Source organism: Callithrix jacchus, chromosome 22, assembly GCF_049354715.1.
Source record: "Callithrix jacchus isolate 240 chromosome 22, calJac240_pri, whole genome shotgun sequence".
In the NCBI taxonomy this organism is placed as follows: Eukaryota; Metazoa; Chordata; class Mammalia; order Primates; family Cebidae; genus Callithrix; species Callithrix jacchus.
The window spans coordinates 50762970-50781500 of record NC_133523.1 but is presented as its reverse complement, the minus strand read 5'-3'; the positions used below and the strand labels follow the sequence as shown (position 1 = coordinate 50781500).

The 18531-nt window shown below is 52.3% G+C and overlaps 1 protein-coding gene across 1 annotated transcript; it reads right to left on the bottom strand.

The window, feature by feature from the left end:
• Positions 1-6019: 6019 nt before the first annotated feature.
• Positions 6020-18490, bottom strand: ZNF135 (zinc finger protein 135). The gene is given in 5 exon segments (XM_035286247.3): positions 6020-7699; positions 7702-7842; positions 12208-12303; positions 13944-14070; positions 18170-18490. Coding segments are annotated over 5 exon segments (2046 nt in total). The 5' UTR covers positions 18275-18490; the 3' UTR covers positions 6020-6122.
• Between the last annotated feature and the right edge of the window lie 41 nt (positions 18491-18531).

Here is an 18531-nt window from a genome sequence, read left to right as displayed (position 1 = left end):
TCAAATGATCCACCCGCCTTGGCCTCGAAAAGTGCTGGGATTACAGGTGTGAGGCACCACACCCAGCTTACCAGTTGTATTTCTTTAATTGGGTTAAATTTTCTGTTACTTGCAGTGGGGTTAAGTCAAAAAGGAATTTATTGCTCAGGTAACTGAAAAGTCCAGAGAGGCCGGGTGCAGTGGCTCATGGCTAGAATCCCAGCATTTGGGAGGCTGAGGCAAGAGGATTGTTTAACCCCAGGAGTTTGAGACCAGCCTGAGCAACATAGCAAGACTTCATCTCTACAAAAAATTTAAAAATTAACCCAGTGTGGTAGCACATGCCTGTATTCCCAGCTACTCAGGAGGCTGAGGCAAGACAGATCATTTCAGCCTAGAAGGTTGAAGTTACAGCCTTGGTGACAGAGTTAAACCCTGTCTAGAAAAAAAAAAAGGCCAGAGGAATTAAAGTTTCTCTTTTTTTATTATCTTGTTTGATATGAACTTTCACTCTTATTATCCAGGTTGGAGTGCAAGGGTGTGATTTTGGCTCACCGCAACCTCCACCTCCTGGATTAAAGCGATTCTCCTGCCTCAGCCTCCCAAGTAGCTGGGATTACAGGTATGCGCCACCATGCCCGGATAATTTTGTATTTTTAGTAGAGACGGGGTTTCTCCATGTTGGTTAGGCTGGTCTTGAACTCCCGACCTCAGGAGATCTACCCACCTTGGCCTCCCAAAGTGTTGAGATTACAGCTGTGAGCCACCACACCTGGCCCAGGGTTTCCTTTCTTTTTTTTTTTTTTTTGAGATGGAGTTTCGCTCTTGTTACCCAGGCTGGAGTGCAATGGCGCGATCTTGGCTCACCGCAACCTCCGCCTCCTGGGTTCAGGCAATTCTCCTGCCTCAGCCTCCCGAATAGCTGGGATTACGGGCACACGCCACCATGCCCAGCTAATTTTTTGTGTTTTTGTAGAGACGGGGTTTCACCGTGTTGACCAGGATGGTCTCGATCTCTTGACCTCGTGATCCACCTGCCTCGGCCTCCCAAAGTGCTGGGATTACAGGCTTGAGCCACCGCGCCTGGCCGGTTTTCCTTCTTTGATCTTTCTGTTTCTACATAATACTTACTCTGTAATGTGCCCATACATCCTCATTTCTCTTTATTTTCCATTTCCCCACGAAAATATAAGCTCCTAAGGCCAGAAGTTTCATCGGTCTGATTGTCAGAGTCTGGAATTAGACCTGACCTTTATAGTTGGTGCTTGGAAAATACTTGCTGCCTGAAAGAATCTCCCTCTCACAAACAGTAAAAGCAGAAGCTCAGGAGGGACAGTGACCACCACATGTCAGCCCTATCCAGTGCTTCCACGAAACTTCCAAGGGCCCTGGCTGCGTTACTCTGTTTATATTGTTATAAAGGAATACCTGAGGATGGTTAATTTATAAAGAAAGGTGGTTTATTTGGCTCACAGTTCTGCAGGCTGTATAGGAAGCCTAGTGCTGGCATCTGCACTACAGGGAGGCCTCAGGAATCTTCCAGTCATGGCAGAAGACAAAGGGGGAGCCGGTATATCACATAGTGAGAGAGAAAACGAGAGAGAGAGGAGGAGGTACCAGGGTCCTTTAAATAACCAGCTCTTGGGTGAGCTTATAAAGTGAGAACTCACTCGTTATGAGGACAGCACCAAGCCATTCATGTGGGATCCACCCCATAACCCACATACCTCACACTAGGCCCCACCTCCAATGCCAGGGATCACATTTCACCATGAGATTTGGAGGGGACATATATCCAAAGGATTGCACCAGCTTTCCTGAGTTTTTTCCCGAAACATGATGGAAAGCCAAAGGATGGATAATTCTCTACTAAGATTCTTCCACTTGGCCAGCTGCGGTGCCTCATGCCTATAATCCAGCATTTGGGAGGCTGAGGCAAGAGGATCACTCGAGCCCAGGAATTTGAGACCAGCCTGGGCAACATTCTGGTGACTTGGGAGGCTTAAGCCTGGGAGGCAAAGAGGTTGCAGTGAGCCAAAATCATGCCACTGCACTCCAGCCTGGGCAACAGAGCTAGACACTGTCTTAAAAAGAAAAAAAAAAAAAGATTCAGGGATGTCTTTTGTCTGCTCCACAATATTTGGGGACCTCAGCTGGGAACCTGAAGGCTGAGGGACCTTGAAAGCTGGGAGGCTGGAATCATCTGAAGACTGTTGTCTCACGTGTCTGATGACCCTGGGAAGATTCAGGCTAGGAGCGAATGGACACCCTAAGCAGAGTCTGGCTGGCTTCATCCTCACAGCGTGGTAACCTTGGGTCAGTGGGTTTCTCAAGCAGTGTCTCCGGGCTCCAAGCACAAGTGTTCAGCAAAAAAAGATGGAAGCTATGTGGCCTTTTATGAACCAGCCTCAGAACTCTCCCTCATTCCTATTCAACCTGCATTCACAGTTTCCCACTTGATCTACTTGTGTGCCAACAACTGAAGCATTCCAAGCAAGGTCCTCTAGACTCAAGAGGGTGTAATTCCCACAGTACCTTTCCACTGGCTTGGCACCACCAGAGAGGGGAATCTCGTCTCTTTCCCTGGCTTAGGACAGAAGTGATACTGTCCCTGCTGTATTCCCTTTGTGTCGCTGAAGAAGGCCTGATGAGGAGGGGCTGTGTCGGGAGGAAGGAACTCACATTACTTCTTTTTTTTTGAGACGGAGTTTCGCTGTTGTTACCCAGACTGGAGTGCAATGGCACGATCTCGGCTCACCGCAACCTCCGCCTTCTGGGTTCAAGCAATTCTCCTGCCTCAGCCTCCTGAGTAGCTGGGACTACAGGCACGCGCCACCATGCCCAGCTAATTTTTGTATTTTTAGTAGAGACGGGGGTTTCACCTTGTTGACCAGGATGGTCTCGATCTCTTGACCTCATGATCCACCCGCCGTGGCCTCCCAAAGTGCTGGGATTATAGGCGTGAGCCACCGTGCCCAGCCTACATTACTGTTTTTTTGTGATGATGCCAATCTATCACTTTCAAAGGACTTCAAAAGAGCCTGTGCTAGATTCCAGTTTTACTGACACGAATTGGAACAGAGTGGCCATAATCTCTTCCCTGAATGTAATGTTCTGTGATAAGAATATCCTAGAGAGCCTGAAATATGAGTAGGCACCTGTCATTCCAATAACCTAAAGCAGCAGATCTTCCTCGCACATTTGGTTTCCTAGAGCACAAGAAGCTACACAAGGATAGGAACACAGGGAAAGGCAGGAAGACACGTAGTAGAGGGAGGGAGGACAAAATAGCTGACCAAACACCAAGGCTGTCGAGCGGCACCAGTACAGCCACCAGCTGGCTACACGTGTGAGATGAGCACTGAAATGTGGCTATGGTGAACTCTGACGTGTGATGCAAGCAAAAGATGCACACTAGATTCTGAAGATGTAACAGAAAGAATGCAAATATCTCAATAATTTTTATATTGACATGTGACACTGCTAACATTTGGGATATATAGGAATAAACATTAGTTTCACCTGTTTCTTCTTGCTTTTTCTTTCTGAGAGAGTCTCGCTCTGTCACCCAGGCTAGAGTATACAATCTTCGCTCCCTGCAACCTCTGCCTCCCAGGCTCGAGGAATTCTCATGCCTCAGCCTCCCAAGTAGCTGGGATTACAGGTGCACACCATTGCACCTGGATAATGTTTGTATTTTTAGCAGAGAGATGGTTTCACCATGTTGGCCAGACTGGTCTCAACTGATCCACCCGCTTTGGCCTCCCAAAGTGCTGGGATTATAGGTGTAAGCCACTGCACCTGGCCTCTTCTTGCTTTTTCAATGGGGCTACCAGAATATTAATTTATGTGACGTGCATTGTTTCAATGGGACAGTGTTGCTACGTACTGTGTACCCTGGCTTTCTCCAGTGGCTTTTTTTAAAGAGATGGTGTCTCACTGTGTTACCCAGGATGGAGCACAGTGGCTATTCACAGGCACAATCCCACTACTGATCGGCATGGGAGTGTTACGTTTTGTTTTGTTTTGAGATGGAGTTTCACTCGTCACCCAGGCTGGAGTACACTGGCACACTCTAGGCTCACTGCAACCTCTGCCTCTTGGGTTCAAGTGATTCTCCTGCCTCAGCTTCCCAAGTAGCTGAGATTAAAGGCATGCACCACCGTGCCCAGCTAATGTTGTATTTTTAGTAGAGATGGGGTTTCACCACGTTGGCCAGGCTGGTCTCGAACTCCTGACCTCAGATGATCTGCATGCCTTGACCTCCTAAAGTACTGGGATTACAGGTGTGAGCCCAACCAGCATGGGAGTTTTGACCTGCTCTGGTTCACCCTCCTTAGGCAAGCTGGTGGTCATCTGCTCCAAGGAGGTCATATTGATGCCGAACTTAGCGTGGACACTGATGAGCATAGCACACTACAGCCCAGAATTCCTGTGTTCAAGTGATCCTCCCACTTCAACCTCCCAAGCAGCTGGGACTAGAGGCAGGTGCAGCCATGCCTGACTCTTCAGTGGCTTTTAAATGACAAAGGCATTAATCCAAGAGGCACTCCACAATCATATTGAGATGCAGTATTGGAAGACTATCTGCAACATGGTTTCCCCAAGAGAGAAATTTTAAGTAACTAGAAATGTATATCCCAGCATTGGGATTTAAAAAATCAAATTGATGGATGTAACCACAGCTGATAGCCAAAAACAGCCAATGTAATTTCTAATGAGGGCAGCAAGTCACCATTTAAAGGTTATAGTTGTCAGAATGACTATTTGTGGACTCAGGGTTCAACAAAATGTTAAATTGTATGAAAACAAAACCTTACTAAACAGCAGGATGCAGAATCAATGAAAACACAGTTCAAAAGGATTAACTTGAACATTTCCCAAAGATGAATTGTACAAAACATGTTTCTAACATGAATTTGCTATTGCTTCTAAGATGATGGTTTAACAAAGGAAAATTCTTCCTTTTTGTAAAAAAACAAACATCTGTGTTTCTAATGCAAGTTCTGCAGAGAAATGTGGAGGGAGAACAGAGCAGTAAAAGCCATCTCAGAATTAGTGAGACTCTATGGAAGCAGCTTTCCATTTTGAGTCTTCCCATACAAAGCTTTTCGATCTCATTGCATATGAAGATTTATTGCAGAAATAATGCAGGGATAACTAAAAACCTGTTTATAGTACACTGATGCTTTCTCATATGGAATTCAAACCTGTGACTGGCTTCCACATACCCTGATCAAATCATACAGCTTTTTACTGAGACAGTCAGTATCCATAGTGATTCCATAAAGATACCACTCTCATTTCTAGAGCACTCTGCCATACTGTCATTTGGGACTATGAGAGTCAACCTGCACCATTCATAAGCACTTTCCTCTGAACAATGTAATGTGCAATAATGGCGAATTCTGACTTTATTTGGTTCTTGTATATGAAAGGCATTTGTTGGGGTTCTCCCCAGTTTGAACTTCTCTGGTTTAGACTACGGTGAATCCTTGGACAAAAGCCAACCCTGGATCCACTGCATTTGTTCCATTTCCTTTTTTATAGGTTCTATAATGTAGCACTAATGGCTTTTCAAGGCTGAAGGTCCTGAGTGTTGATTATCTACATGTTTCCCTATACTTTGGATGCAGGGATGCATGACCTAGAGCTTGGTGGTCCCACAGTCATTTTTCATCAGTGTGAACTCTGTGAGAGTGTTTGAGGGCTGTGCTGTGTGAAAGCGCTTGTGTATGGGCCAGGCATGGTGGCTCATGCCTGTAATCCCAACGCTTTGGGAGGTCAAGGCAGGCAGATCATCTGAAGTTGGGAGTTCGAGACTAGCCTGACCAACATGGAGAAACACCATCTCAAAGAATACAAAATTAGCTGGGTGTGGTGGTGCATGCCTGTAATCTCAGCTACTTGGGAGGCTGAGGCAGGAGAATTGCTCGAACCCTGGAGGCGGAGGTTGTGGTGAGCCAAGGTCACGCCATTGCACTCCAGCCTGGGGAACAAGACTGAAAGCCCATCTCAAAAAAAAAAAAAAAGACTTGTGTATGAGTATACATTTCTCATGTGTATGATTGGGTCAAATCTAGAAAGGGATGTGAGCTATGGCTTCAGGTCTTCTTATGTCCCCAGCACATGTGAAGTTGGGTTTACTCAGTGTGAGTTCTCTGGTGCTTGGTAAGGGAGGAGCTGTGTGTAAAGGCCTTTCCACATTCCCTGCAGGCATACGGCTTCTCTCCTGTGTGGATCCTCCGGTGCTGAGTGAGATGGGTGCTCTGCCTAAAGGACTTCCCACAATCGTGACACTCATAGGGCTTTTCCCCAGTGTGAGTCCTTTCGTGCTGGCTGAGTGAAGAGCTGTGGCTGAAGGATTTCCCACACTCGTTGCAGCCATAGGGCTTTTCCTTGGTGTGAGTCCTCTGGTGTTCAATGAGCAGGGAACTCTGGCTGAAGGCTCTGCCACATTGGTTACATTCGTAAGGTTTCTCTCCTGTGTGGATCCTTTGATGCTGAATGAGGGGAGCAAGCTGGCTGAAGGCTTTGCCACACTCATTGCATTCGTAGGGCTTCTCCCCAGTGTGGATTCGCTGATGTTTGGTTAGGGACGAGCTGTGGCTGAATGCCTTGCCACAGTCGTTGCATTCGTAGGGCTTCTCTCCTGTGTGGATTCGCAAGTGCTGAGTGAGGTGTGTGCTCTGCCGGAAGGCCTTCCCACACTGACTGCACTCATAGGGCTTCTCTCCTGTGTGTGTCCTTTCGTGCTGGCTGAGTGACGAGCTGTGGCTGAAAGTTTTCCCACACTCATTGCATCCGTAGGGCTTCTCTCCTGTGTGAATCCTCCGATGCTCCGTCAGGAGTGTGCTCTGGCTGAAGGCTTTCCCACACTCACTGCATTCATAGGGCTTTTCTCCCGTGTGGGTCCTCTGGTGCTGAATCAGTGGTGTGATCTGGGTGAAGGCTTTTCCACACTCATGGCACTCGTAGGGCTTCTCCCCTGTGTGGATTCGCTGGTGTTTTGTCAAGGATGAGCTGTGGCTGAAGGCCTTGCCACACTCACTGCACTGATAAGGTTTCTCCCCAGTGTGGATTCGCACATGCTGGGTGAGGTGGATGCTTTGCCGGAAGGCTTTCCCGCACTCGCTGCACTCGTAGGGCTTCTCACCTGTGTGAGTTCGCTCATGTTGACTGAAGGAGGACCTAAAACTGAATGATTTCCCACATTCGCTGCACTCATAGGGCTTCTCCCCTGTGTGAGTTCTCTGGTGCTGGATAAGTGGGGCAATTTGGTTGAAGGTCCTCCCACACTGAGTGCATTTATAGGGTTTCTCCCCAGTATGGATTCTCTGGTGTTTAGTAAGTGCCGAGCTGTTTCGGAAGCCTTTTCCGCATTCCGGACATTCATAAGGTCTCTCTCCTGTGTGCATCCGGTGGTGTTCAATAAGGGCTGAGCTGTGACTAAAGGCCTTTCCACATTCCTGACATTTGTAGGGTTTCTCTTTTACATAGGTTTTCTGTAGAACATTTAGGTCTGGCTTCTCCCTTTTTCCACGTGTTCCCCATGTGTGGGGGCCTTGTCTTTCAGGAGTCATTGGTTGATGTGGGAGATCAGAGTTCAGACTTAAGTTTTCTCCAAACCCATTCCTCTACCACTGCTGCTGAACAGGTGTCTTCACAGGCGTGAAGGCTGCCGGCACTGCCAGGCTCTCTAGGCTTTCACAACTCCATTCCAGTGGCCCTCAGTGTCCTCACCCCTGCAGTACCACAGACCAGCCCACAGGAATCTTTCTACCAAGATGACACTGTTGGATATTTCTTCAGAGATGCCTTGCTTTAGAACTGACGGTTTGACTTTGGGTCTAGATTCCAGGTCTGAAAGAAGCAAAAACTGAAAATGTTCCTTAATCTCTGTTCCAGGGCAAAAGAGTTTGTGGTGAGATGGGAAGACGAAGGATAAAGCTAATGATTTTGAAAAGTTCAAGGTACAAGTGGCTTTGACCATTTAAAAATACAGTTTTGCAAACCAGGAAAGGAAGGGAGAGAGAGAAAAGCAGAATAAGAAAGAGGAAAGGAAGAAGAGAGGGAGGAAAAAACAGTTGGGATGAGGAGTATGGATGGAGTCTGTGAGGGAAGCACAGAGGAGGGTGCAGAGGGGATGCCCAAGAGAAAGCACTCAGAGATGCACTGGACATGGAAGGAGCAGTGTGGCAGCCAGGCCCCAGTTACAGTGGCCTCCACAATGCCAGGCGGCAATGGAGAAAAATGAGCTGTGTGGGGAAAGTCTGCTGACACCCAGCTTCTTCCTGGCAGCATATGCTGGTTGTGCCACCTCATTCAAGATGTAAAGGAACCTATCAGCTCCCCACAAACCCAAAGAGCTGCAACATGCATCACTACAAGGATGGATAGATAACCCATGGTGTATCTGAGTGCTCTGATCTGCTTATTTTGTCTGTTTCACTGTGAACCCCCTGAGGATAGGGGTTTCTGTCCACCTTGCTCACCACTATCTATAGCCCACAGCAAGAACTCAATATACATGCTAACTGAATGAACAAATGCACTCCCTCCTCCTCCTCCTCCTTCCTGGCAGGACTCCCTTTTTGCCCTGGTACCCAGGCCTCTCTGCACAGCCATGATCTAGGTACATGCTGCCCCTACCCTGACACAGCAGTGGCCTAGAGGTGTGATATGGGCACCTTCCCCATATTGTTATGCTTCAGGGAAAAATTCCATTAAAAAAGAAAAAAAAGTTAAGCTAGGAATGAGTGGCAGAATAGTGGCCTCCCCAGATGCCCACATCCTAACCCTAGAACCTGTATGTTTCCAATTACATGGGAGGGAGGAATTAAGGTTGCTAATATTGGCTGACATTAAGATAGAGAAATTATACTGGATTATCTGGGTGGGCCTGTGTAATTATAAGGGTCCTTAAATGTGGAAAAGAGGCAGAAGGGTCCGAGTCAGAGTGAATATGATGTGAGACTTGACCAGCCCTTACTGACTGTGAAGATGGACAAGGCCATAGCCAAGGAATGTGGGTGCCTCTAGAAGCTGGAAAATGCAAAGAAATGGATTACTAGCCAGGCACAGGGCCTCATGCCTATAATCTCAACACTTTGGGCAGCTGAGGCAGGAGGATTGCTTGAGCCCAGGAGTTTTAGACATGCCTGGGCAAAATGGCGAGACCTTGTTTTTATAAAACATAAAGAAAAAATTAGCTGGGCATAGTGACACATGCCTGTAGTCTCAGCTACTCAGGAGGCTGAGGCAGGAGTATTACTTGGACCCAGAAGATCAAGGCTGCTGTGAGCCACAATCATACCACCGCACTCCAGCCTGGGCAAGAAATCAAAAACCTATCTCTACAAAAACAAAAAAGGAGAGAAAGGGGCCGGGCGCGGTGGCTCACGCCTGTAATCCCAGCACTTTGGGAGGCCGAGGCGGGTGGATCACAAGGTCAAGAGATCGAGACCATCCTGGTCAACATGGTGAAACCCCGTCTCTACTAAAAATACAAAAATTAGCTGGGCACAGTGGTGCGTGCCTGTAATCCCAGCTACTCAGGAGGCTGAGGCAGGAGAATTGCCTGAACCCAGGAGAGGTGGAGGTTGCGGTGAGCCGAGATGGCGCCATTGCACTCCAGCCTGGGTAACAAGAGCGAAACTCCGTCTCAAAAAAAAAAAACTGGAGAGAAAGAAAAAAATGGATTCTTCCCTTCCCCAAAGCCTCCAGAAAGAATAGTGCCCTGCTGACATCTTTATTATATCCCAGCAAGACCTATTTTGGACTTCTGATCTCCAGAACTTTAAGATAATTAATTCACTTTGCTTTATGCTACGAAGTTTGTAGTACTGTTGACCTTGAAAAATGAGGGGACTAGGGGCACTGACTCCAGTGCAGTGGAAAATCTGTGGGCCGGGCGTGGTGGCTCAAGCCTGTAATCCCAGCACTTTGGGAGGTCGAGGATGGCGGGTCATGAGATCAGGAGATTGAGACTATCCTGGACAACATGGTGAAACCCTGTCTCTACTAAAAAATACAAAAATCAGCTGGGCCTGGTGGCATGTGCCTGTAGTCTCAGCTATGCAGGAGGCTGAGGCAGGAGAACTGCTTGAACCCAGGAGGCGGAGATTGCAGTGAGCCAAGATTGCGCCACTGCACTCCAGCCTGGCACCTAAAAAAGAAAATCTGTGTTTGTTTTTTTTTTTTTGAGACAGAGTTTCACTCTTGTTACCCAGGCTGGAGTGCAATGGCGCCATCTCGGCTCAGCACAACCTCTGCCTTCTGGGTTCAGGCAATTCTCCTGCCTCAGCCTCCCGAGTAGCTGGGATTACAGGCACGCGCCACCATGCCCAGCTAATTTTTGTATTTTTAGTAGAGACGGGGTTTCACTATGTTGACCAGGATGGTCTCGATCTCTTGACCTTGTGATCCACCCGCCTCGGCCTCCCAAAGTGCTGGGATTATAAGTGTGAGCCACCGTGCCCGGCCCCTGTGTATAACTTTTAATTCCCTAAAAACTTACCTACTAAAAGCTTACTGTTGACTATACTGATAAAATAGTTAACACTTTTTATTTTTATTTTTTTGAGACGTGGTCTCACTCTGTCACCCAGGCTGGAGCACAGTGGCATGATCTTGGCTCATTGCAACCTCCGCCTCCTGAGTTCAAGCAATTCTCCTGCCTCAGCCTCCCAAGTAGTTGGGACTACAGGTGCACATACCACCATGCCCAGTTAATTTTCTTTTTTTGTATTTTTTTGTAGAGACAGGGTTTCACCATGTTGGCCAGACTGGTCTTGAACTCCCAACCTCAAATTATCTGCATGAAACAACTCAGGGGCCTTGATCAAATGATCCTGGGCTCAAGCAATTCTCCCACCTCGGCCTCCCAAAGTCCTGGGGTTACAGGTGGGAGCCACTGCTCCCAGCCCTTAGTTAACACATATTTTATATACGTATTATACAATCTATTGTTAAAGTAAGCTAGAGAAAAGAAAATGCTATTTTAAAAAATCATAAGGAAGAGAAAATGTATTTACTGTGCATTAAATGGAAGTAGATCACCATAAAGATCTTCATCCTCATTCTCTTCACAGTGAGTAGGTTGAGAAAGAATAGGAGGGGTTGGTCTTGCTGTCTCAGGGGTGGCTGAGGCAGAAGAAAATCCATGTATAAATGGACCCACACAGTTCAAACCCAGGTTCAAGGGTCAATCGTAACTTGTTGCAGGAAGAGTAACAGGAAACTAATACACTGGGTAAAGGCTGTTGTTGATGTGGAGGGACCTTATTGTGACCCTCACCCACACTGGCCATCCCTCCTGGACTCTGGCCCCACTTCCCACCTGTCAGTGGGCTACCTACCAATCACCCTACAGTCGCATGGCAGAACCCAGCCTGGATCCACTGACCCACAGACACATGAATTGTAAACAATTTTTTATTTAAGCCACTGAGGTCAGAGTGCTTTTTTTTTTGAGATAGAGTTTCGATGTTGTTACCCAGACTAGAGTGCAATGGCACAATCTCGGCTCACCACAACCTCCGCCTTCTGGGTTCAGGCAATTCTCCTGCCTCAGCCTCCTGAGTAGCTCGGATTACAGGGGCGCACCACCATGCCCAGCTAATTTTTGTATTTTTAGTAGACGGGGTTTCACCTTGTTGACCAGGATGGTCTCGATCTCTTGACCTCGTGATCCGCCCGCCTCAGCCTCCCAAAGTGCTGGGATTAGAGGCGTGAGCCACCGCACCCGGCCAGAGTGCACCCGGCCAGAGTGCTTTTTCTACACAAGAGCTGACTGATGCATCACTTCAGGCTTTGCACCTGCTGTTTCCTCTGCCTGAAATACTACTGTTCTCTCAGACTGCTTCAACTCACATTTCACCTACTTAGAGAGGCTATCCCTCATCGCTCTGCTAAAGTCTCCTCGCCCCCATCCCAGTCTCCACCTCACCACTGATTTTCATTTTCTCAGCATGCAGCACAATCTGTAATCATCCAACTCGTTTTATTATTTTACTGATTTATTGCTTGTCTTCCCAACCCCCTCACCAAGAATGTAAATTCAGTGACGATAAAGCCTTGGTGTCACTCACAGCAAAATGAGTGCTTGATAAATCTTCACTAAGACCAAGCAGTAAATTTCCTGTGAAGAATTAGCAGCTGCAGAGAGAGAAACCAGGAAGCAAGCATGGACAGGCCTCTCTCAGCCCTGAAGGGCTCCCATCTCACCTTGGTACACACCTTGGGGAACGCCAGGGTCCACTGCCCGCAGCTCTGCCTCTTGCTCCAGCAGGGAGATGATGTTCAGCTTTGGTAACCAATGTCCTGCTCAGGAAGAGACCCCAGAGTGAGCATTTGCATCCCAGGACCCTTCCTGACCCTCAGCCCATTCCAGGTCCCAAATGGCTGGGGGCCCCTTAGTGACTTCAGCTGTCATACCAACAATTGTAGATGTTCCTCAGGGACTCCATTCCCTACTCTCCCTACTCTCTGTCCCTGACCCTACCCCTGGTTCCGGGGTGGACATGTGACCCAGGCCTGGCCAATCAGAACTCAGCTTCTTCCCCTGCCCACCGGCAATAATGATCATTGTGAAGACCTGGCAGCCAAACCAAGACAACTCAGGGGACTTGATGATGCCTGGGCCATAGACCTTGTCTTTTCTGCTGGTCTTGGACCCAGGAAAGGCAGCCTGGCAGGTGCCTTGTCACCTCCAGAGAAGCCTATCTGGAAATAAAGCCAGAGATTGTTACAGTCTGAATATTGGTGTCCCCCTAAATTCAGGCTATGTATAGTGGCTTATGCCTATAATCCCAGCACTTTGGGAGGCTGAGGTGGGAGGATCACTTTAGAGTTTGAGGGCAGCCTGGGCAACACAGCAAGTCCCCATCTCTACAGAAATTTTAACAATTAGCTGGGTGTGGTGGTATGCACCTGTAGTCCCAGCTACTTGAGAGACTGAAATGGGAGGTTTACTTGAACCAGGAGGTTGAGTGTGCAACAAGCCACGAACAAGAGCATTTCTTAAAAAAGGTTCTAGTGCTGGAACCGAATACCCAATGTGACAGTGTTGCGATAGGGCCTTGGGGAAGTGATTAATTCATGAGGGTGCCCTTATAAAAGAAGCTTGAGGGAGCTCCCTTGCCCCTTATGACATGCCAGGACATGGGAAGAAAGTGCCGTCAGTGAGGAGCAGGCCCTCACCAAACACTGAATTTGTTGATACCTTGATCTTAGGCTTTCCAGCCTCTAGAACTGTGAGCAACAAATATCTGCTGTTTATAAATCGCCCAGTCTAAGGTATTTCAGCAGCCCTAACAGACTAAGGCAGAAGTGCAGTGGGAAGTATGGAAGAGGGAGGGGCTCCTGACAGCTCTACAGAGGACTCTGGTCCACCCTGGGATTCTGTTGTGTTGTGACCCAGAATGTTTCCCTCACCTCATGTTTCTCTGCTTCTGGTGATTTCAGGTTGAGTCTGTGACTTGCTAATATTAGTCCTAATTGATATTTGCAACATTAAAACAGTCATGTTCTTTTTTTTTTTTTTTTGAGACGGATTCTTGCTCTATCGCCAAGCTGGAGTGCAATGGCGCAATCTCGGCTCACTGCAACCTCTGCCTCCTGGGTTCATATGATTCTCCTGCCTCAGCCTCCCAAGTAGCTGGGAGTACAGGTGCGCACCACCATGCCCAGCTAATTTTTGTATTTTAAGTAGAGATGGGGTTTCACCATGTTGGCTAGGATGGTCTCAGTCTCTTGACCTTGTGATCTACCCGCCTTAGCCTCCCAAAGTGCTGGGATTATAGGCATGAGCCACCGCAGCCACCCCAATAGTCAGGTTCTTAAAGGTCAAGACACACGCCCAGACATTTGCTTTTAAAGCACAATCCTATACCCATATTTAACCTAGTAGAGTCAGAATCCGTATTAGGAGCAGACCATCAAGGACACGGGTGCGGCCTTACCCACAGCAACCAGAAGTCTGAAGGTGCCCAGAATTACATCATAATACAAGGTCCTCTGGGCAGGCTCCAGCTGCCCCCACTCCTCCTGGGTGAAGTCCACCACCACGTCCTCAAAGGTCACTTGCTCCTGAAACATCACACGAGTGTCTTCAGCCAGGCCAACCCTAGCACAGCCTGCTGGTGGGGTACCTTGTGAATGCCAGCCAGGCTGGGCCGGATAGAGTTCTCTTTGGTCTGGGGTTTTGGGTTTTTCCATAGGGCCTGAATGGGCGCCCTGCTGATGGGGGAGGATCTTAGGATCTAAGGCATCATACCCATTGCCAATAATTTGGCTCTTGAAATAAGAAATGAGACAGAGGAGCCAATAAAGGAGTAGACAATACCGGCATGGTGTCGCACGACTGTGGTCCCTGCTGCTCAACAGGCTGAGGTGGGAGGATCACTTGAGCCCATGAGTTTGAAGCTTTAGCGAGCTGTGATTGCATCACTGCACTTTAACCTAGGAGACAAAGGTATAAAGCTAGTCGTAGCAAGTCCAAAGACTGAATGTAGGTTGTTTTTTTTTTGTTTGTTTTTGAGACGGAGTTTCGCTCTTGTTACCCAGGCTGGAGTGCAATGGCACGATCTCGGCTCACCGCAACCTCCGCCTCCTGGGTTCAGGCAATTCTCCTGCCTCAGCCTCCCGAGTAGCTGGGATTACAGGCATGCGCCACCATGCCCAGCTAATTTTTTGTATTTTTAGTAGGGACGGGGTTTCACCATGTTGACCAGGATGGTCTCGATCTCTTGACCTCGTGATCCACCCGCCTCAGCCTCCCAAAGTGCTGGGATTACAGGCGTGAGCCACCGCGCCCGGCCTGGGTTTGGTTGTTAATTTTTTAGAGACAAGGTCTCACTGTCATCCACGCTGGAGTGCCGTGGCGCAATCAGGCTCACTGCAGCCTCCACCTCCTTCCTGGGCTCGAGCAATCCTCTCCCGCCGCTGGGATTACAGCTACGAGCCACCGTACCAGTCCCGGGTATGGGTTTTCTGACAGTCCTACAGGAGGCTGGCTTCTTCCGGTGACCTGGTGGGGTTGACGTCATCATAAACACGCGAGCCCCGCCCCTTGGCCTCTTCCTGCAGTCCAAGGAAGCGGCTCCCAATGCGCCATGTTGGAGCGCAGCGCACGCTAAGGCCCCATGTTGGACCAGACTGCAGAGTCGGGCCCCTACGGCTGTCTGACATCACCCAGCCTCAGGAATGCAGTGCCGGCCGCACAGACACGAAGCCTGCTCAGACAAGGACCCGTGCCCGCTGACTCCAGCGCAGCGTGGGCAATCCTGGCAGAGGCAGAGGCTGTGGCGCGGACTTCAGGAGCCTGGGCGCGCAGGTAGAGGCCAGGTGCGGGGTTAGAGGCTGGGCCCGATAGAGGCCGGGTGCGGGGGTAGAAACTGGGCCCAACTAGAGGCCAGGTGCGGGGGTAGAGGCTGGGCCCAACTAGAGGCCAGGTGTGCGGTAGAGGCCGGGCATGAGTAGAGGCCTGGTGCGGGAGTAGAGGCTGGGCCCAACTAGAGGCCAGGTGCGGGGGTAGAGGCTGGGCCCAACTAGAGGCCAGGTGTGCGGTAGAGGCCGGGCATGAGTAGAGGCCTGGTGCGGGGGGTAGAGGCTGAGCCCAACTAGAGGCCAGGTGTGCGGTAGAGGCCGGGCATGAGTAGAGGCCTGGTGCGGGAGTAGAGGCTGGGCCCAACTAGAGGCCAGGTGTGCGGTAGAGGCCGGGCATGAGTAGAGGCCTGGTGCGGGAGTAGAGGCTGGGCCCAACTAGAGGCCAGGTGTGCGGTAGAGGCCGGGCATGAGTAGAGGCCTGGTGCGGGGGGTAGAGGCTGGGCCCAACTAGAGGCCAGGTGTGCGGTAGAGGCCGGGCATGAGTAGAGGCCTGGTGCGGGGGGTAGAGACTGGGCCCAACTAGAGGCCAGGTGTGCGGTAGAGGCCGGGCATGAGTAGAGGCCTGGTGCGGGAGTAGAGGCTGGGCCCAACTAGAGGTCGGGCCCAACTAGAGGCCAGGTGCGGGGGTAGAGGCCGGGCCCAACTAGAGGCCAGGTGCAGGAGTAGAGGCCGGGCCCAACTAGAGGCCAGGTGCGGGGGCAGAGGCCGGGCATGAGTAGAGGCCTGGTGCGGGAGTAGAGGCTGAGCCCAACTAGAGGCCAGATGTGCGCGTAGAGGCCGGGCATGAGTAGAGGCCTGGTGCGGGGGTAGAGGCCGGGCCCAACTAGAGGCCAGGTGCGGGAGTAGAGGCTGGGCCCCACTAGAGGCCAGGTGCGGGGGTAGAGGCCGGGCCCCACTAGAGGCCAGGTGCGGGGGTAGAGGCCGGGCCCAACTAGAGGCCAGATGTGCGCGTAGAGTCCTGGTGCGGGGGTAGAGGCCGGGCCCAACTAGAGGCCAGGTGCGGGAGTAGAGGCCGGGCCCAACTAGAGGCCAGGTGCGGGAGTAGAGGCCGGGCCCAACTAGAGGCCAGGTGCGGGAGTAGAGGCTGGGCCCAACTAGAGGCCAGGTGCGGGAGTAGAGGCCGGGCCCAACTAGAGGCCAGGTGCGGGAGTAGAGGCCGGGCCCAACTAGAGGCCAGGTGCGGGAGTAGAGGCCGGGCCCAACTAGAGGCCAGGTGCGGGAGTAGAGGCCGGGCCCAACTAGAGGCCAGGTGCGGGAGTAGAGGCCGGGCCCAACTAGAGGCCAGGTGCGGGAGTAGAGGCTGGGCCCCACTAGAGGCCAGGTGCGGGTGTAGACGCCGGGCATGAGTAGAGGCCTGGTGCGGGGGTAGAGGCTGAGCCCAACTAGAGGCCAGATGTGCGCGTAGAGTCCTGGTGCGGGGGTAGAGGCCGGGCCCAACTAGAGGCCAGGTGCGGGAGTAGAGGCTGGGCCCCAGTAGAGGCCAGGTGCGGGTGTAGACGCCGGGCATGAGTAGAGGCCTGGTGCGGGGGTAGAGGCTGGGCCCCACTAGAGGCCAGATGTGCGCGTAGAGTCCTGGTGCGGGGGTAGAGGCCGGGCCCAACTAGAGGCCAGGTGCGGGAGTAGAGGCCGGGCCCAACTAGAGGCCAGGTGCGGGAGTAGAGGCCGGGCCCAACTAGAGGCCAGGTGCGGGAGTAGAGGCCGGGCCCAACTAGAGGCCAGGTGCGGGAGTAGAGGCTGGGCCCAACTAGAGGCCAGGTGCGGGAGTAGAGGCCGGGCCCAACTAGAGGCCAGGTGCGGGAGTAGAGGCCGGGCCCAACTAGAGGCCAGGTGCGGGGGCAGAGGCCGGGCATGAGTAGAGGCCTGGTGCGGGAGTAGAGGCTGAGCCCAACTAGAGGCCAGATGTGCGCGTAGAGGCCGGGCATGAGTAGAGGCCAGGTGCGGGGGTAGAGGCCGGGCCCAACTAGAGGCCAGATGTGCGAGTAGAGGCCGGGCATGAGTAGAGGCCTGGTGCGGGGGTAGAGGCTGAGCCCAACTAGAGGCCAGATGTGCGAGTAGAGGCCGGGCATGAGTAGAGGCCGGGCGCAGCACCAGTTGGGGCCGGGCGCGAGGTGGAGGCTGCGTGCGAGTGGAGGTCACGCGCGAGGAGGCCGAGAGTCTCGGCGGGTCTCCGGAGGCGCACAGCGCAGGGTCCACGCCCGGCCTCGGCAGGAACGGCTGCCCCTGCTCTGGGGGAAACGGGAGGGGAGCAGCTGGGAGGCCGCGGCGGTGCTGTGTCCCCAAGCCCGGAACCGCGCTGGAGCCTGGGGAGCCCCGGGGAGCCCCGCCCGAGCCGCTGTGTGTGGGGCCGGCCCGGCGTCGTCCCCGCCTCTGGGGGAAGCTGAGGGCCTGGCGGGGCCGACGCGAGCCTGCTGCGCAGATGACTCCGGCCCTTAACGCTACAGTGACAGGCCGGGAGGCTGCGGTCCTGGCCTCGTGCCTCAGTTTCCCTCTTCCATCCCTAAGGATGGCGGCCCAGTGCCCGGTGTGGGGCAGCGGCGGGATCCGGGGCGGGGCGCGCGTTCCCTCGGGGGCGGTCGGAGCAGCTCCAGCCCCGCCCTCCTCTCAGACAGGGGCGCCCCTCAACGTCGGCCCCGCCACCCCGGAACCGCCTTCCTCAGGCCCGGGCAGCAAAACGGGCCACACACTTACGCGCGCCGCTGGCAACTCGCCCCGCCGGGGCCGTGGAACCGCAGGGAGAGCCCCGCGTCCCGCGCCCCGGCCCGGCCCGCCCTCCCCCGCCTCGCCGGCCGCGCTCACCCACCTGACCGCGAGACGAGGCCGCGGCGCCGGCAGCCGCCACTACGCCTGCGCGCGCCTGACTCCGTTTCCTGCCGGGCCGCGCGCATTTCCGGCCGCCCTCCCCCATCCTGCTCTCGCGGACGCTGTGGGCCCCCTCAGTACTGCGGGCCCGGGAGTGACGCGGGAGTCAGGGCGCGCGGGGAGCCCGGGCATCAGCGCGGGATGGGTCGTGTTGGCAACGCCACGGTCAGCGTCATTCCTGCCAGAGCAGCCGTGGTTTTGCAAACACACACGTTCCAGCATTGAGCGGGTCGCGCACACAGGAGCCTTTGCACTCGGAGGCGGCGCAGCGTTGTCGCCGTGTTTATTACGTGGCTACAGGGA